The sequence below is a fragment of the Taeniopygia guttata genome, chromosome 1A (genome assembly GCF_048771995.1).
Source record: "Taeniopygia guttata chromosome 1A, bTaeGut7.mat, whole genome shotgun sequence".
Classification (NCBI taxonomy): Eukaryota; Metazoa; Chordata; class Aves; order Passeriformes; family Estrildidae; genus Taeniopygia; species Taeniopygia guttata.
In genome coordinates, this window is record NC_133025.1 from 51866459 (window position 1) to 51886688 (window position 20230).

The following is a 20230-nucleotide window of genomic DNA, read 5'->3' on the forward strand; positions in this document are numbered from 1 at the left end:
CATTTGGTAGCAAAAAGGCTGGGGGAATACAGGGAAGTGGCTGTATTCATGTATACAAAATTCCAGATGGTGACTGTATGTAGAAGCACTCTTCTGGAGCAGAGCACACTGCTGAACTATTGTGGATCTTTGGAAGCAGCTTTTGCTGTCACTCTTTGTGGAGAATATCTAGCTGGCACCATGGCAGGAAAACTGACTAAAAAAAGGTCTGCTGCTGACAAGAAGTTAACACAAGAAAATTGGTATGGACAGTCCAGAATAAAACATCGACTAGGAATAAGAAGACAATTTCTGAGAAGCAGAGAAGTGATCATGTTTATATTAGCAAGGCAAACTAAGAGGTGTTCTTAAGGATCAAAGTGTTGGTCCTAAGGCTGCAGTCACCACACTATACATATTTCAGATATTTTTTCCAGTCTGGTTTTGTGCTGGATATCTATTACTGATCAGAAGAAACTAAGCATGGTAGTAGGGAAAATTGGGACATTTACTTCAAAAGCACATCCTGATCTGAACTTGACCACTAGCAGTTACACAGTCAGCAGGAGCAGTGTGGTCAACCCAAAGACCTGCATTACAGAGTTGACAGTCAGAGCAGACAGGATGGGGAGGGCGGGAAACAGTACACATTGCAGGAGATCTGTATACTAACCAACCAGCTTCTGGGGCTCTCACAGCTGAAAGGCCAAGCCCATCATTCCTGGTAAGGCTGATAAAAGATAGGTGACCCCTAATATTAATCTCTTCTTCTGTATTAGTAGTGAAATTACTTCTGGGTTTCTCACAACAGCCTCACCAAATGGCAACTGCATACTTCTAGTCAGATGTTTTCATCAACACTTACCAGTTTGGACTGAGCCACTTGCCCATGCCTCATTCTGTCCCACCTCCCCCACTTCTGGATGTCTTAGCACATGGTTATTTTCCATGTCAACCTATCCTTTATCCTTGCATTTGTCTGTGTGATGAAACACAAAGCATGAGTAACCAGATTTGAATTCCCACCTTCTCCTGTTGAGACTGAATTCTTTTTTTTTTTTTCCCTTCCAGCAAATCGCAGTCCCTGACAAACAGCTTCAGCATATCTGAGTCATCTCAGCGAGGAAATGCCACTGAAGATGAAGCAAAAGCTGAGACCATCCGCAACCTGAGGAAATCATTTGCTAGCCTGTTTTCTGATTAACAGTCCTGCTGGATCTGTGCTTTTTTCAGCCCTCATTCTACATTATGTCATACCTTATGTCATCCTGGAACACCTTCAGTGAACCCAGCGATTTAAAACTAACACCTGGGTAAAGAGAATTTAGAAAACTACAGTTGTTTTAATACAGAGAAAATATTCAAATAACGGTCTGAAAAGTGACTGTATAAAAGTATCCCTATTTCATTGGATTTTGTACATAATCAGAATCATATCTGTTCAAATTACTGAGTTGTAAAGCAAATTTTACTCTTGCTAACCCCTGTGGAGTCAACACAGTTATGACAGCGCAAACTAGGTTTTATTTTAATTTGTATATAGTTGATACACTCGTTAATTTCCAATTACTGAATTTTTGTTAAGATCAAGCTAAAAAAAAATAGGCTTCTTTCAGAAACACACATGCAAAGGCATGTGTGCAAAGAGTCAAGAATAAGTATCCATTGACTGACAAAGTAAGCATGCTTAAGCATCCAGTGAACTGTGGAATTTCATCATAGCAACTTCATAAAAGGTCACTTTTCAGAGCAAAACTACGTTCAAGATAAATATGGTACCAGGCATCACTAAGCACCAAAGATCACAAAAGCAGGTCAGACAGATGTCTGCTGCTTTGTTCCAGATCACTCTGCTCATAGCAGATAAAACATCTCTGTTTCATGCCTTGCGTTTATGTCCCCAGCGTGTCATTCCCAAGGTCTGAGAGAAAAATGTCATGTTCTAACCCTGTAGTCTTAGTTCAAAAATAACCTAAGAAATGGGTCTTCCACACAAAAAAATTTCTTCCCCTGCCCCTGAAAACACCAGAGTTCACACTCACAGTTCACACAAATTCCAGACAAAACCCAGCTAAACTCCAAGCACTTTGGTGACTTGGTCACATCTGGCTGTGTATGTCCCTCAGGAGCATGCTTAATTAATAGCAGATCTGATGAAGTGCACATAGTTGTGTGCTGAGTGTTCCATAATACTGAACGGACAGAGAGATGGAGTGAAATCCTGTCTCCTGCCTTGAATTCCCACTGACTTTGCTGGGGTGAATGCAAAATGAATGCAAGGTGACAAATTTGTAACAGAACTGGAAAATTATACTTCACAAATAAGATGACCTGGGTCCTTCCTGAGACACCAAGCCACAGGAGGGCATGTATGGGATTGTCCCAAGCAGTAACAATCAGTATTAGTTCTCCCTGACCATTCCCAAGAATTATTCTTCCAGAGAAGACAGAGATGGATCATTGCTGGTGTGCTTTTCCTCTATTCCTGCAATACTGAAAGAAGCTGTGTCTGTGCATATATACTGGAACTGGGACATGACAAACCTCACACAAGCTGTGTTCATGACTGAAAAATCTCACCCTAGGTAAATCCATGTATTTATAGCTATTCATACCAGCTGAAAGTCTACCCCTTGCACCCTGGGAGGTCTGTTTAGAACACACCTAATGTAGGTGCCAGTCCTCATCCTGCCACCTCAAGATGCAGCTTTGAAGCCAGACTTGGCTTTATGCTTCCCTTGGCAACTTCACCATGCTGATACTTAGGAATGCCCAGGCAAGTCAGTAAGTCAGAAAAATATTTGAGCCAAAGGCCCAGATATTTGCTGTCACTTAAATAAGGAGAGCCCTAAAGCAGCAAAAGCAACAGCTGTATTAGCCATCTTGGATCTTATGATTCACTGGTGGGAATAAAGCCAAACGAGGAAATCCTTCCTGCATAGCACCTGTAATGAACATCTAAATCCAGTGAAGTCATCTGGACCTTGTATGACCTACCCCTGAGCAGGCCTTTGCACTCATAATAGCAAGTAACAGCATAGCTTTTCCAGATTGGAAGTCCCTCAAGAGACTCATCTGCATCAATGATTTATACCTCAAGTTCAGTATTACAGAACCACCTGATTCTCTGACAGTTTGTCTCCTGCTTTGTTTTGCTTTCCTCAGCTCTTTGCTGTCCTTCAGGGTTTGATAAGCAGTTTACCATGTAGCATCATAAATATATGTCATCATCTGAGGAAAAAAAAAAACCAACAAAACAGTCCCTGCTGTTTTGTCTCTAGGAGCAATAAAAGAGTGAGAAATGGCCTTGAGCAAGCAATGTCCCACTGGCAAGAGAAGCAGATTAACAGGCTTCACTATATGGAGAAGAGGATTTCCTTCTGTAACACTTCCCTCAGCATGGTTTATGCCTTTCCCTTCTGAATGGACACCAGAGATGCAGAGACAGAAATTAAAGTTTACTGCAAGAATCCTCAATTTTTTTTATCCCCTGAAACTCCATGATTCCCTCACCAATAGAACATATACAAAAAAAGGAATGGTGACTAGTACAACATGGCCCCATAAATCAACAGCAGCTCATCACTGAAAGTGCAACAGCTGGGTCATTTGCTGAGGCTGCATTTGAACACAGCAGGACTGTCTTCTGACAGACCACAGGAACAGCACTGTCAGCTTTCATACCCAGCAGTGACTCAATCTCTTCATTTGCCTATAGCTCCCAGCTGTCACCTCTCATGGGACAAGCAAACAGAATTGCATCTCACCACCTAGCTTCAAGTTGCAACATCGAGTCCAAACAACAGGCACTCTCAGCTTAGTTAGTCTATGATTCCTGAAAAAGCACCTTCAGTTTTATTCACAGAAGTGCTTTAAAACATTTAGTTGATTTCTAAATTAGAATGATGAAAATCTGTTGTGTCCTGTAACTGTCCCAACAGAACACTTCCAGTCTACAGTTAGGATGCTCACATACTAGATGTGGCTAGCAGAAGAGTCACAGATGCATCACCCCTTCAAGTTATCACTTTTGATGCTGGCTTTCTGCTCCAAAATCCTTACAACTCTAGAAAAGGGAATACAAGGGGCATTCTTCTTTTATATGAATGGGAAACTAAAGTACACCCAAGAGGCATTTAGGTATCTAAATACAACAGCAGGGGCAGTAAGAAAACAACAGAAAAGCTGGTAAAAAGAAGCCACATTTAAATCACAAGGCATGCAAGCCCCACTGCACACCCTGCGATTTTTCTCACACAGATGTGAACACTGAGCACCGGTCAAAGCTTCTTTTCACAGAATAATGAGGTTGGAAGAGACCTCTAAGATCATCAAGTCCAACCACCTCAATTAGACTATAGCACCAAGTGCCATGTCCAGTCTTTTTTTAAACACATCCAGAGATGGTGATTCTACCACCTCCCTGGGAAGACAATTCCAGTACTTTATCTTTTTGGTGAAAAATATTTTCCTAATATCCAACCTATACCTTCCCTGATGTAGTTTGAGACTGTCCTCTTGTTCTGTCAGTTGCTGCCCGGTGGAAGAGACCAACCCCCACCTGTCTACAACGTCCCTTCAGGAAGTTGTAGAGAGCAGTAACATCTTTTGTCCTTTGCTTTAAGTTTCACCACATGGAAGCCAGGAAACATGAGTAGGTTTGTGTGTTTGGATCCAGCCCAAGAAGTAGCTGGGACATAGCTATGATACCCAACCATATCCACCACCTGGAAAGTTTACATTTTGCTGTTCAGCTACAAACTGAAGAAAACCTTGACTTTATTGTCATAGCTAGGTGTGGTATTTCAAGGGAATGAACACACATCCCCAGGCAAGCTAAGGTCCAGCAGAACAGCAGTCCTGCTTACAAAATACCACTTGTAAATGCAGTAGTATTTTACAGTCTTCCACTCATCATAAGCAGGTACGCAAGACCTTACACCTTGCGTACGGCTCAGTTGCTTCATCTGGTTGGCTTAAAATTTCATGAATTAGGTAAAATAATACACAGAAAAGCCAAGGATAATAGTTCCTTATTTCCAAGTGACTCAGTAACAACCTTTACAGTTCTAGATAGTACAGGTAAGGAATGCTCATCTTAAGGCATTTCATCTTTTGTGATTTCCATTTTATCACTTGCAACAACAGCAATGATACGCACACTTGACTTAGGAGCTCACAAATAAAAAAAGTAAGCAGCTCGTTTTCAAGTATTTCCTCTATTTTGTCTTCTAATTTTATGCTGTTGGTCCTGAGATACTCACTTATACCCTGTTTTATGAATAACAGGAACTCCTCTTTAAGGAACTTTACAGTTCCAGCTAAGTCAGGTTTCCTAATCTTCGGTTCACAAGACCTTTACTACAATGTAAGGGACAACAAAAAAAGGGAAGGAATATCTTCAGGTCATTTAGTGGTGTATGTATAAAAGGGCTGAGTTCATTACTTCAAAAACAAACATTTCAATGACAAAATCTAGGATAAATTGAACCTCTGGCATCAGCCTGGCAGAAGTATGACTTCATGGTTGTCTTCACAGCAAAGAGGGCCCAATTAAAGAGCAGCAAATGGCTTGCCAGCAGGGCAAACCATGTGACTGTCATCAAGGCATTGGCAATGTAAGCACCACAAAATTGACTTCTCACATGCATTATGTGATCACTGTTCCCAGAAATAGCTTGGAAAAAAAAGAAAAAGGTAAGTTATTAATTACTTTATCAGTTAAAGCTCTGTAATCTTATCTGAGTATTATTTATGCATTCCTGAAGCACTCATCACAAGGACGAAATGATGCAAGACCAATACAGTGTAGATTTACCTTTTTCCTTTTTATAGTCAGTGAAACATTAAGAATTGCTGCAAACTAAGAGATCTGACTATACATTTCACTGGTGAAAATGCTTTTGGAACAAGGCAATTCAACCACTGAAGGCAAATGTTAAAAATTAAGGCTAATCTTGGTAGTGAAAGAAAACTATCTCTGTGAAGAAGAAAAGGAAGAAAGAAGCAATACATCTTTTGACAGCAAAATAAAGTATTATATTTTACTTCCACTGGCAAAACTCCCTGACCCTACTAAAGTCAATTGTTTTTATACAAAATAAGACAAACCACTGAAATCTCACCTGAAAGCACACACGTATTACTGATTAAATAGCTTGCATTTAATAGGAAATGTCATTCCATTTCCACAACTGGAATTTTAAAAAAGTTTTAGAAAATAATATCAGTTGTCACAAAAATCATTAGTACCATTCACATTTATAGAAACACTGAGATCCATAATCTTAAAAAATACATAAGAAATTAAAAGTTCTAGCAAAGTCTAGTCATTCCAGTCTTCCTTTAATTGAGCTCCAGCATCAATTTGCAGGTCTCATCAGAAAACTTTTAACATAAGAAACTTTAACTTGGTTTTGTTAGCTGCTCATTAGTTAATAAGACAACACTTGAAAGGTGCTCATAACATGTTACAATACATTTCTTTTTGGCAAGATACCATCTGATACTTAACTAATGGAACTAAATGGAATTTACTGAAGTCAGAATTCATTCTGCTTCTCATGTTGTAGTGATCCCATTCCCACTGTAACCAGGTCAGCCTATTTAATTCTTTAAGTATGTCAGATAGGGAGAAGAGATGTATTTTCTCACTGCTTTTAGCTCAAACACAATAAATGCAGTCACTTACTATAGACCCTTATTTGTAAAGTCAAGGACAAAGTCAAAACTTTTGCTGCCGACTCTCTGTAAAATTGCTCTGCTTTTGCTTAGACTTCTGAGTTGCACTGTGGCATGACTTTATTCAATTGTTTGTAAAATGAATTAATTTGTGTTCTAATATTTCCATTGTAAAGAAAATCCCTTTGCTGTATTCTTTGTGCATTAAGTAACAATACAAAAATGCTTTTTACCTAATAAAATATTAAAGGAAAAAGGAAACAACACCTTTAAAAATTTCCATGAACACACATCCACCATTACTGCGGCAGTATCCTGTTCTATGCGGTAACTTTTTTGTTAATAAAGATTATTAATTAGCTGGGTAGATTTTAAACAAAACCTTTCATCCTGGCAATGCAGTAAAACTCTTCAAATAAGACAGACAAGTAGAGGGTTTGTATTTAAAGTGCTCTTTATCTGATGCAGTAAGGATTTGACTGTTACTCTTGTCTCTAAGTAGCACTTCACAGACGATTAAGGGCAAGGAGGGGGAGCAGCAGAACAAACTGCTCTAAGTTGCAGCTCTTTGAGGAACAGACCTTAAGTGCCAGGTGATACAGCACTACCAGAACACAAAACAAACCCAGCCTCTGCGGGTGGAACATCACCATTGACGCATGTGCTTGACACTATCTGAAGGCAGATGTTAGTGCCTGGGATTTGCAATCTCCTGCAGTTAGAAAGCAAGCTCAGCGACTACAAAACTCCCTACAGGAAAAAGCACCTACTAAATGAATGCACGGCGAATGTCCATGGGGCGGCCCCGGCTGGGTCGAGGTGGAAACCTGTCACTGGAACCAACTCGTCCTGGAAGCATAGGGTTTGCTCCAGGCAGGGAGCCAATTGGGTCAAAATGTGGTCTGAATGGAGGAAACTGACCTGGTGCTTCTCCCTGGCCAGGAATGAGTGAGTTAATTGGGTCTCCAACATATGGAAGTGTTGGTCTCTCATCATATTCTCCCCCAATGATCATTGGGGGATAGATTGGATTTGATGGGAATGGGTTGGGTGGAAAGGGATTAGGATAGAATGGGTTGGGATGAAAGGGAATTGGATGAGGTATAGGAGGCAGAAGCATCATGTGCCTCCATCTCAGGGCTTCTTTCTTCTGTTTCAACTTTTTCTTGTATAGCTGCAGACAGAAAAAAAAAAAAAAAAGCATTTAAAGCTCTCTTAAGTGTTCCAGCTTCAGCAACTGCATTCAGTTTTACAGCACTTCTCAAAAAAGTGCTCCTCACCAGTCTGAAAACTCAGAGCAGCAATTCCCCTGCCCACCAAAGACCAGGCGCAGCACCCTTGGAAGATCACTAAAACCCACAGAGCATGCACCACTAACTTTTTGATGTTCCTTTCTGCTAGTCTGACCAATATGCATACACACTACACCACACTTTTAAGCTAAACTTTAACTCAAAGTTACTGCCTCCCGCAGTCTATACTTAATTCTCAAGCTAAGATTGATCTCCGAGAGATTATATTAAAAAGCCACCTACTTCTTTCCAGTCTGTGTCCCGAGGCCTTGCAATCGGATCTATAAAGAGAAGCAAAGCATTAAGAAAAGCAACAGATCTTGTGCCACAGATATCTGCAGTTTGTCACAACTCAAAGATAATCAAGATATGAAAAACACTTTTGCTCAATACATCTTTTTCTAAAGATAATGTAGCTTAGAAAATATACAGCTCCAGGTTCATTTGATAGGTAATCTACTTGCACATCCATTCCATGTAAAGCATCATCTCCAAATGTTATTAAATAGAAAAATCGCAGAAACATCATCTCTGCCTTTGCCTTCTGACAGCACTTCCCTTAATTACCTTTGTTTCTTAACTCACTTGTGAGAAATCGAAGCAGGAATGTATCTTCCCTCCAGTTCCTAATATCTGCAATAGCCAATACACCAAGGTAGCAAAGGACACAGATGAAAACAAGGAAAGCCTACACTACACAATGGAATGAACCAAGTGGAGCACCAGTAATGGCTCAGAAGAGTGTCAACCATTTTCCTTGGCAGAAACTCTGCATCCACCTAACCAACTGTACTGATTAGTATCACAAACAACTGCATTTACTCACAGTGTTTCAATATCATTATTGGTTGCCTGAGGAGCCTCTTATAAAAACCTGTCAGAACTAACCCCTTATTAACATGAGAATGTAATTAGAAAAAGATGTGCCTAACATTACCTCGGAAATCCCGCAGATACATAAACCTCCAGAGAAGCTGGTCATTGGAAGCTGTGTAGAGATCACGGCAAACAGCGGAGAGAGAGATGAGGGAACGGACATCCAGAAGTCTGAAAATCCGAAGCTTGAGCTCAAGTGGAAGGACCAGTAATCCAAACACATCTGGCAAGTTCAAAGCTAAAGAAAGAAGAAAGAAAGTTCACACAGAAGACCGTAAACTCAACATCACTTAGGTAGTGTTTCTATCTCCAATGACCCTAAAAGAAAGATAATCTTTCCCTTACATCCTCTCCCTTTGGTGCCTGACTTACACCACTTTTCTGAGCAACTACTGTGATGTGACTCTTTGCAAAACAGATCTCTTGCAACTCTAACTACACTTAAGAGGTGCACAAAATAGGGCAAATGACGCTTTATACTGAGCACTACACCTAAGAAACATTCCACACCAAATTATGCTTATAGGCTACAGAGCTAAGGAATAAGTAAAGAAAAAAAAGACCCGCTCAATTTCATGACCCTGCAAAAACCACAAATATAGAGCACATGCTTCACATAAAATCTTCATGCGCTGAAGTCTAGAGGGAATTCCATTCTCTTCAGAACACAAAGTATGGCACTAAGTATGCAGAGAAAGCCTGGTTTCCTACTGCTTCACAAACACCAGTCTGGGTTACTTCCTACCATCCTTTCCAAGCCTTCAGTGACCAGTTCCTAAAAAGATCATTCCTGAGGTCAGACTTCCAAACATGATGCTAAATAATTTTTTCTGTTTTGACAAAGAAATAGGTCAGAACTACAGAACTACTGCTACAAATTTGTTGTGGTAGGATTTCCTCATCATTATGCATGGAAAACAGCCACTCCATTTCCATCTCTGAAGTGAGACTAGAGGAATCAAAAATTAAAACCAGAATTATAGTAACATTTTCTGAGTTACAAAGATTAATACAATTTCTTTACCTGCATATTTTACTTTATGCTTCCTGTTTATATGTCTATCACTGAACACCAGTTTCTAACACTCTTCCATCAAGGCTTTACATTGACTCTCTTCCTTTCATCCTCAAAAATTAAGTACCATCTCTAATTGTAAATATTTTCTCTCACCTTGTCGGGCAGCAGCCAGAAGAGAGTAAACCAGCTGGTCTTTAAAGAGACGGGACAACTTCTGAAGGTCTTTGTAAACACCTGCAACCTTCTCTATCAAAGAAGAGAGGGGAAAAAGCTTAACTTCAAGAGGCTATAATGCAACAATTATATAAGAATTACAGTTTTCTTATTAGCACAACTTTAATCTGCTTGTGATCTTGATAGGAGCAGCTCTGCAGCTAGAGTGTAACTATCCTGCAACAAGTCAGTCATTGAAAAACTAGAAACCAGTTCAATGATTGGGCTAAGCTCTCCCTTCAGCCTTAGAAGGCACAGTCAGTGGAAAGACTTGAGTTCTCTGGAAACAAACTGACTCTCAAGCTGCCAGAGCTTCCTCTGTCAAATTTCAAAGCTCCTGCCTAACAGAGATCTATGTTCTAAGAGCCTGCAACCTTCATTTCTCTGACAGAAGTATTCTTCCATTCTGTTCTCTGGAGAAAGAGGAGCAATAAGATTTTAGTTTTATACTGGACACATCTCAGCACTCAGCTAGTTCTTCTACAACTTTTCAATTAGACTTCTACATAGGAGACCACACAGAACATAGGAAATTGAGTCAGCCTGGACTGCCAGTAAAGCAACTCATATCCTCCAGAGAGTATAAGGATGGTCAGGTCTGTCCGCACAAGGATCCACATGGGCCTGCCCTTCTGTCCTCCCTCAACTTAGTTTTCACTCTAATTTTGGCACTCTGGAGCAACCTATGTGGTCAGCACATATTTTCTGACAAAAAAAAATTTAACAACTACAGTACCACAACAAGAGTGTAAGTACCACCAGCCTCAAGCCCTGAGCTGCCAGGCAGAAAAGTGATATCACCCAGCACTGTCCCAGAGATTCACACACATGCCTAGGACCTCATAAAAAACAGGCCTATAGGCCAAAGGATAAACTGAGGTCTGCAAGGTTCTTTCCTTACATTGTTAATCCAAGAAATACAATTTATTCTAATAATAAAGTGTGAGTAAATGGCTACACTCTGAAATCCTTTTAACCATGAACTTATGACTAACCTAAATGGTAACCACACTTTTATTCTTTTTTGCTATTCTGTATCTATTTGGTGCTCTACTAAAGCATATTCTTACCCACTGTGTCCCTTCTTTACTTTTCAGTTTACTACTATGAGATCACAGCTCAGGCATACCTGGGTCTTGAAAGCAAACAAAGGATGATGGCAACAGCTGGATTCTCTTAACACTTCTAATCTCTTCATTGATTTTTAATGTTGCTACAAATAAAAGAAAGAAACATATTTCAAAATTTAAAACACAGAGAGACAACAAAGACCTCTTCGTTACTGAAGCAATACGTAGTCTGGAAGTTATAAAACACATTAAAAAAAGCCAAAACATTGTAGCTGAAGCAAATCTACTTCCTTCATGTCTGGCAATGATGGGAATCAAAGTTCATATGAAATGAGACAACATATTTCTATAATATTGCAATGAAAAGGCCAGCTGAAACCCCTAAGGATTAATCTCTAACAACAAGAGAGAAAGAAACAGTTAATGCAGAGACTGGAAAAGAGCACCAGGAAGAGGCATCTTCTGCACCTCAGCAACCCAAGTAATAAAGGTGCAACTCAAAGCACACAAAAGCACGCTTAAGTTTTCTCCTCCTAAACAATGGTGATACTTAGGATGTGCATCCAGGATGAAGACTTGACTGACTTACCATTAATAGCAATAAGATCTCCCAGAGGCACACAAGTCAAACCAGCAGAACCTTCTCCACAAAGGGGATGTGTGTACTGTAGCTTATAAACACCATTCCCTCTCCATTTCTCTGGCATGAAGACTGCCTTGGCTTCTATCCCCTAGAAATGTAAAGAGATAACTGTCATACTTTTGCAATGTACCAATGCTGAGGAGTGAGGAAATTATTAGAAGTTAGGAAATGGGAGAATGATGCTTGCAATTCAACTCTTAGATCAGTCCAAATGACACACTGATTATGAATATGTATGATTATTTACATTTTCCCCAAAACTAACAGCAAATCTAAGTGAATTTTTGTCCTGATAGGAACATTCAGTGAGCATTCACACCTGTTTCTTTGAGACACATACTTCATTCTGTCATCCATTCCAGCATTCTGACAACTCCTGCACATAATTAATTTGCTGCTCAAAAAAAACCTATTGCACCTCTTGTGTGAACTTACAGTATCTGACAGAGCTTTAAGAATAATAGTTTGAAGTTAATTAGAAAACCTGACTCAACTAACAGGTTTGCTTTCAATTTCATTTTGAAATAGCTCAGATGGATTACCAGAGTGGGATGCAATATAAGCACAAATAGGTTCTTTCCTTCCTCTTAAATCTGCACAGCTTTCATCTTCCCTACCTCCAAGCCTGCTCACTGCTATAAACAAACTTAATTCCCAGTAGTAAATGTATTCTTTACACAGTATTCAAATTATGGGGATGCAATGAACTTAGCAGATTTATTAAATTGGTATTGGTCCACCGGACACCCATATGTGCTTAGTCAGCCTCACTGCAAGAAAAAAGATGAGAATTTAAACACCTGCCTGAGATCAAGTCTTTTTCTCCATGTTCAGACACATATTAGTAGACATAAAATGCAAACAAAGGGGAAAAGTGAATCCATACATTGTACAGATGTACTGCCATAAGTGCTTGAGTATGATACCTCTACAGATTAGTAAAACCAAAGCCAAACTTGACACTTAGTTGAATATGGAATTAGAGACACTTTTTTGGCAGACCTAGACCTCATTATGTACCATCTGACAGGGTATCATTGAGATGACACTGACAATCAAGGTAGTATTTTGGGGAAGTGCTACAATCTAAGCACATCTTCACATGCTCTATAGTAAAAGGCAGAAGCAGGAGGTTCAGCTGGGTCCCAGTGAGGCTGAGGACCAACAGAAACACAAGGACAGGCCTCTTCTTCCACACCTAAAAGCTGCTCCAGTCTTTAGTCTGAAGACTTTCTGGTCAGGGAATTTTGAAAAGCTGATCCTTCAGCAGCCCCTACAGCCAACTGACATATAGAAAGGCAGAAGGATCCTCAGATGTAACTTGTATATTCCACAGCTTCCCCACACTGACCCAGAAACTTCTGTTTGGTGCTGCACCTACCTACCTGAGGTACATAGCCTGTCTCCATCATGAGAAGATGAACCAGAACGATCAAGGCATCAGTGGCACTGGTACACTCAGCAGAAAGGTAGAGCATCTCTAAGGAATGGGGTGTTTCACCATCAGCAGCTTCACTGCACAGCATGGGTTCAGAGGGATAGGAACCTGTACCTTCTTCCAGGTCAGCATCTTCTGGGACTAATCCAGAAGGAAATTCTAGGCTGGATCCTGCCTTCAGGGGAAAGCAAAGCATATATTTGTTCAGAATATTACACCTCTATATACACCAACATTATACAGCTGCTTATTCCAGCCTGATTTCCCATACAAGTTGCATGGATACCTCCATTTTCTAGCATTCCACATGGAGACTGGGATTACATACGTAGCCTTTGTGGGTTTTAATCTGTGTAATGCAAACCCTTCATTAAATGGTCTGTCATTTTATTGCATATACTAACTGAAGACAAAGTGATCATAATGTATTAAACCTTCATGAGAATTTTTGCAACATACATAGGAATAATTTAATCACTACACTATCACCATTTATTTGAACTTAGCCAATGTGCATGGCAAGTAACCAAAATGCAATTTGGGCTGCCAATAAACACAACAGGCCTAAACAACACGGGAAAAAAAAAATCAATCAATAGAGTGCACCTTCTGCTACTCGAGGAGGATGTGGCTTCATTGTAGCTGCCTTTCTTCTCAATCATGGCATGTTATCATTTAAATGACAAAACTGCACACAGACACATTATTTTAAAAAAAGTAGAATGAAAACTGTAAGTAGATTTACCTAATGTAAGGGTCAGGAAAGTGGGAAAAAATTACAGCCTGTCTTCAACAGTGCCTGTTGCATCCACCCCAATCTAAAATCAGTCCCTCAAGAAGACAGCACTGAGGCAGGCAAGAAACATAATCCTTACTTCCTTAAGTGAATGTTCCAGCAAAAATACATACGCCTGTAAACCTGAAACATTTTGGGCGCTCTTCTGTGCCACAGTAATATAAAATGAACAGAGACAAATTTCCATTAAAAAACTGAGAATGTATCAGACAAGTATATGGAGCCAAATATTCCCAAGAAATTCAGTCCTATATAGTACAGCAACTGACACAACAGGACACATTCCTTTTTTCTTTGTGCTGTACAGGAGAATTCTCATGTACTTACCCTCTCATCACTCTCTTGAACTTCCACCTGAGCCTTCTCATTGTTAGATTGCTCATCCTGCCCTTCTCTTGGACTGTTGGCCTGACTGTTGCTGGGGGTCAAGGTGGTCGGCTCATGACCATTCTGAAGTGGGGCAGGAGTAGCAGGAGGAGGAGGTAGGCTGGGTTGTGCATCTGGCTCTTCTAGTAGTAAGCATATCAAATCACCAGAAACAATCCCATATGACGCTAAGGTCTTCTGATCCTCTGTGAGAGCATCTTTTCTGTTCAATGTTACTGAAAACGCGGTATCAGAACTGCAAAATGATTTTAAAAACAGTAAGGAAACATGGTTGGCTGCACCTGGATAGCCACACACTGAACATGGCAATTTGTGCTATGGTTTAGTTGGCTTCATGGTGGTTGGTCAAAGATGGGACTCAGTGATCTTGTCCAACCTTAATGATTCCATGATTCTACAATTAGAAATGCATACTGCATATTACAATAATCGTGACACAGGGCTTAATCCATTATTAATCACTCATATCTTATAGTGAGGGGAAAAAAGATTATATTATTTCCCCCATGTTTCTCGACAAGTACATTTTAAGCTGCTGCAGCTGCTTGGTAAATAAAACTTTATTTACACATATTGCTTATAAAACAGTTATGAAGGAAAGCAAACAAGTGCCCTTCAAATTAAAAGGTATCACAGTTAGGAAAACGAGATCTGAATAAACTACAGCCTCGGATTATTCAAAAACAAATAGTGTTGAAGACTCAACCAACTTGCTTTCCCATCAAGCGAAACATTAATTTCAGTGATCAGCAGGTGTGCTTTAGAATGCTAGCTGCAAATGAGGGTAATAAGATGCTTCAGGAAAAAAAAAAATTACAGAAATGAAACTGGTTAGGAGGGAAGCAGCTACCCAACAGCAGCTACAAAATACACCCACTGCGGCATGACAAGCAGTAACTTCAGATTCCTGCCCACACTGCTGTGTGAATCACCAGTGTAACACCAGCACGTCGGACATAATTAAAGGTTTGTGACACAAACCCTTCAGCCAGCATCAGAAAGCACTCCCCTTTTACAGGCGACTCATTTTCCTACGGAGGATGCAATGAGTCCTTCACAGATAAAATGTTCATGAAACTTAAACCGAGATTCCCCAGGAAGCCTGAGAGAAGTGTAAAACTGAGACCCTACAGCATTTTGTAACTTCAGCGCCGCGCAGAAATCTCGGTCAGCTCTGAGCGCGCTGCAACGCGCAGTTCGCAAGCGAGCCCTGCCGAAGCAGAGCCTGCCCGCTGCGCAGTGCCCGGCCGGGAAGCAGCCCGCGTTCCCGGCCCTGCAGGAGCCCGGGCCGCCGGCACCGTGTCCGGTCCGAGCCGGGCCGGGCCGTCCGTCCCCGGGATGCGCCGGGGAGCAGCGCCGCGCCCGCCCCGCAGGGGGCAGCACCGCGCCCCGCGCCCTGGGGCAGATCGCTCCCCCCGCAGCGCGTGGTACGGCCCCGCCGGCCCGGGCCGCGCACGGGCAGCATCGCCTCCACCCCCCCCCTCCCCTCCCACCCCCCCGACACCCCTCGCGATGGTTCGCTCCGCTCGCTACCTGTACCCCCAGGCCGGCAGCAGGGCCGCGCGCAGCTGCGCGCGCAGCTCCCCCAGCGTTGGCTCCGCCCCCTGCACCTCCAGGGCCGCCGTTCGCTTCTGCAGCCGTACGCGGAGCTTCATGGCGGCGGCGGCGGGACCGGGCGAGCGGGGCGGCCTCCGCGCCCGCCTCACGCCCCGAGCGGGTCCCGCCGGGCAACGGCGGCGGGGGAAGGTGGCGACGGAGCGCGGCCGCAAGGGCTGCCGGGCCGGGCCGTTGTTTTGGTTGTCGCGGATCCGCCTCAGCCCGGCCCCGGCCCCGCCTCCGGGGCTGGCGGCACGCCCCCGATCGCTGACTCTGCGTGCCGCCCCGTGGCCCGGCCGCGATTGATGATTGGGCGCTCGGCTGCGCGCGGGAGGGGCCGCCCCGCGCGCGTCCCCAGCGGCGGTGCGGGAGCCTCGCGGCGGCTCCGTTCCCCCTCAGCCACGGCTCCGTTCTCCCTCGACCACGTCTCCGTTCCTCTTCAGCCTCTCGCTCTGCCATGGATGAGCCACGGCTCCGTCCCTCTTCAGCCTCACCCTGCCGTGTCTGAGCCACGGCTCCGTTCTCCCTCAGCCACGGCTCCGTTCCCCCTCATCCTCACCCTGCCGTGTCTGAGCCGCTGACAGGACCAGTTCCTGCGCCCGGACTGCCTGATGCCGCCTGGCGAGGGTGGTTGGGCCGCTGCCCTCCTCTTCCTCAGCGTAACATCGGGCCAGGTGATGTTCTGCAGCGAAAACTACAAGGGAGAGCCCGTCTGGGTGTTAAACTGTGGGCGAGGGTGGAAGTGTACAAAGGGGAAAGCTTAAGGAGGGTTCTGCCCCCGAGAGTATTTAGTTTTATGAAGGAACCCGGTTTTTCTACACCGCACTGCTCAGTTGTCACCTCAGAGGTAGTGCTGCAACACCTATGAGCAAATAATCTCGACAAAAGTATGAAGTGGTATAAACTGAATTTACTGGCTTTAGTTCCCCTTCACTTGTCATACTTGGAAAAAAAGTCTTCCTCACATCTTTTACCTGGAAATGCATACTTGGCAGGGGTATAGTGTTGACTGGGTGAATAATATAAAAAGCAAATTTTTTTTTGATTTTTCACTTTTTTTAATTCAAAGGCAGTAAATTCAGAGGTAACTTAGAGCAAGGCATATTCTCAGATCATCTTGGTTTTCTTTCTAGCAGTAAAACTTGGCTTGCATCACTTGTCTCCATACAAAGAATAACTCAAGAAAACTGGGGTACTTTCTAGGATTATAATACTAAAATAATAAGTGAAATCACATGACCTGGCTTACACACCTACCATCAAGTACAACTGCTTATTAGGGCCCTATTCACATTGCTTAACCCTGTAGGAACAGCCCTGCTGTCTTCTTTCAGTACCTAGGGGCCCAACAGGAAAAAGGAGACTTGAAACTTCAAAAAACTATTCTGGGCTGCAGGTGAGCTCTCCTTAATGCATCTGAACATGGCCATCCAATCAATCTCATCCAATTCCTTTTAGAGTTGGCTGTCAGAGAGATCTCAAGCTGAAGGGCAGCCATCCTCTCGTTTCAACATGTCAATAAATTCCTCAGTGGAAAGGAGAGGCTTGTACTGGAGGTGATGAAAGGAAAGAGGCTGCTTAGCTGGAACACCACTCGCTTGACAAGGGAAGAGCTGATGCTAATTACAGTCAGCTTGGTGTAACCTATCAGGTTGTACCAAGAGGCTGGTGGGTGAGCCAAACGATGGGCAGAACAGCAGAGAAGAAAGCTGAGAACGGACCTATGCATATGATGGACTCGAGTCTGAATTGGGCAGCTTCCAGACAAATAATGCCTGCTGAATTCCTGTTCAGCATCTCAGTGTTTCTGTTTCATAGAAACACTCTTTCCCTGTCTCTTGGGAACCACTCCCCAGTTCTGAGTAGTGGAGCAGAACCATTCAGTCTCACCAACAGCTAGTGCCTGCCAAAGTGATAGACAAGGAATCAGAAATCTGTGCTGGCTTCCACAATGATGGCTTTGTGCAATAAAATCATTTGCTAAAGTTCTCTTTCCTGTCCATCCTTGTCCAAATTTCATTGAGGGAAGTAATGGATACAGATTTATTGCAACTCATGGTATGCATAATTTATGAAAGCATGTATATCATACATGTTGTTAACAGATCTGTGACAAAGATGAGAAGATGCTAAAGACACAGTATTTTTTCCTGCTGTGTTGGCTGTCCTTGAAGGTTGAGGCTAATCCTGGTCTTAAAGTGAGAATTACTCAGAAGGGGCTGGTCTATGTTATGTCTAACATTGCCAGAAGTTAATTTATCATAAATACTCTATGTACAGAATATTGTTTCTCAACAGAGGTACAATGAAGGAACAAGCTTCTTAAATACTGAAAGAGAATATATTCCTTTTGCCACCTCACACCAGGAACACACTTTGTCTCTTCCCTCATTTATTTCCTTTCTTTTATGCACATCCCAGGTGTGAATTTATCCTTTATTGATGACTGTATTCTCCTACAGTCCAGTAGTTTCTGCTAGATTCTTCATACCTATATACTTTCTTAGAACCAGGATTAGATGGTCATACAGTTTCTCCTTTTTTAAAGTGTCAGCAATCTGGCTTATAGTACAATATTTAGCTGAAAATAATCAGACAAATTTGGGAAAAAAAGCTTACAATTTTGGAACAGGAACATAGCTGCACACCTTGACCCTCACTCCTGCATTTCGCATGGGACAGCGCCTGCATGTGCCATTCTTTAAAAAAAAATATTGTGATTGCCATAATTCCTCCCCTTAACAGAAAATTTCTACACTATGTTTTCCATATTCTTTCTATTCATGCTAACTTTCACTGTCTCTTGCCTAAGGCTTACTCCATGGGTGTGGAGGACATGTAATAGAATTTCAGTTCAGAATTGTACAGAATTAATATTAGTAATAAAGGTTAACAAATTCAACAAAAATGCATCATGCTAAGGATTAATTGTCATTTATGTACTGAACATACTGACAGGTAAACAATGGATTGTGAGGTGAAAAATAAAAGGGTTTATGACACTGAGATGAAAGTAAGGATCAGGTCCACTTATTTGGCTGTATGATCATTGTTTTAAAGGCTTCTGAGGAGTTGAAAAGTGCAGGGCAAACATCAATCACCCAAAACAGTAGATGAGAATCCAGCCTGGTGTTTCTTAGTGTGAGCACAGGAGTTCTTGTGACAGTCAGCATGACCTTCCAAGTGCTGAATGAACAGACCAAGTTGGCACACCCCTGCATTAGTAGTAAAAGCAGATTAACAGTGCCCCTCCCAAAGGGATTTCTCATATTTGTAAAGCTTGGTGAGAACTGAAGGCTGAGGCAGTAGATCCTGCCTTTGTGCTTCTTGCCTGCTACGAGAACCTTGAGAGAAATTCCACCTGAGATCACTGGTTGCCTTCACTGACAGTCATAAGAGAGCTTTAAGTTATTTCAGTGAGAGCTCACATTTTGCTTTGGAGACAGGAATTCCCAGGGAATCATAACTTACTTCTCCTTCATAAAACATGCATTTTATAAAAAGATATTCCAGTGTTACATTATCACAAATTTCAGTTCTTTGCTTTTCTAATACTATGGAGCCCAGCAATGAAAAAAGCCCAGATGTTTTGTATTCAGAAATTGTCAGGTCAAAAGCTAAAGACACTCGTGTTACAAACATTGGAAAGCAGGACATAATTCAGTATTAAAGTTTTAGTTATGTCTTAGTCAAAGGTGAGCAAAAAGAACCTGCAGTTATGCTTGTCCTCAGATGTCTTACAAGAAATTTTATTCACACTTTAAGTAGGGCTGGGTTTACAGCCCCTTTCTCCATAAATGTACCTGATGGGTAGAAGCAAAGACTTTCAGACAAGTAGCCCACATCAGTGTTTCTTCATGTTAGCTCAATACATCAAGTTGGGTTAGAATTCCGGAATTTCTATATTTACACAATTTTTAATCTATTATAATTTCATTAAAGAAAAATCTGAGCAGTCTTTTCTTAAGTTTTGGTCACTGGACTTTTTAAGAGGAAAAGAGGACTTAGAATGATCAGAGCCTGTCATTATAAGTTTAAGAGGTAATTGTGCTGCTCACCTAGAGCTTTTGACAAAACAGTGTGTTCTCCTGTTCTTCAGAACTTTGTTTTTCCCCAGTGAACCAAGGATTCATTATAGGCATCAGTGGGAAAAGCTAGCATATCATAATGGTTAGAAATGGATATGAGTTTATTCAAATCATAATGAATATTTGACGAAGATGTAATTCAGCCATTCCAGG

The 20230-nt window shown here is 41.9% G+C and overlaps 2 protein-coding genes across 3 annotated transcripts in view; one reads left to right on the forward strand and one right to left on the reverse strand.

Moving 5' to 3' along the window:
- SYN3 (synapsin III) overlaps positions 1–7041 on the forward strand; it is a 191048-nt gene extending 184007 nt beyond the window's left edge. The window contains exon 14 of one of the 2 annotated variants that reach the window (XM_030263118.4): positions 1051–7041. In XM_030263118.4, the coding sequence (XP_030118978.4) occupies positions 1051–1183 (133 nt within the window). In that variant the 3' untranslated portion in view covers positions 1184–7041. The remainder of the gene's footprint in view (positions 1–1050) is intronic. The other variant, XM_030263117.4, reaches the window with a different exon arrangement.
- Positions 5996–16244, reverse strand: FBXO7 (F-box protein 7). The gene is made up of 9 exons (XM_030263120.4): positions 15927–16244; positions 14334–14628; positions 13158–13385; positions 11719–11860; positions 11189–11272; positions 10000–10092; positions 8890–9066; positions 8196–8233; positions 5996–7834 (listed from the first exon to the last, which is right to left on the reverse strand). The coding sequence occupies exons 1-9, from the start codon at positions 16046–16048 to the stop codon at positions 7430–7432; spliced, it is 1584 nt and encodes a 527-aa protein (XP_030118980.2). The 5' UTR covers positions 16049–16244; the 3' UTR covers positions 5996–7429.
- Positions 16245–20230: the final 3986 nt, after the last annotated feature.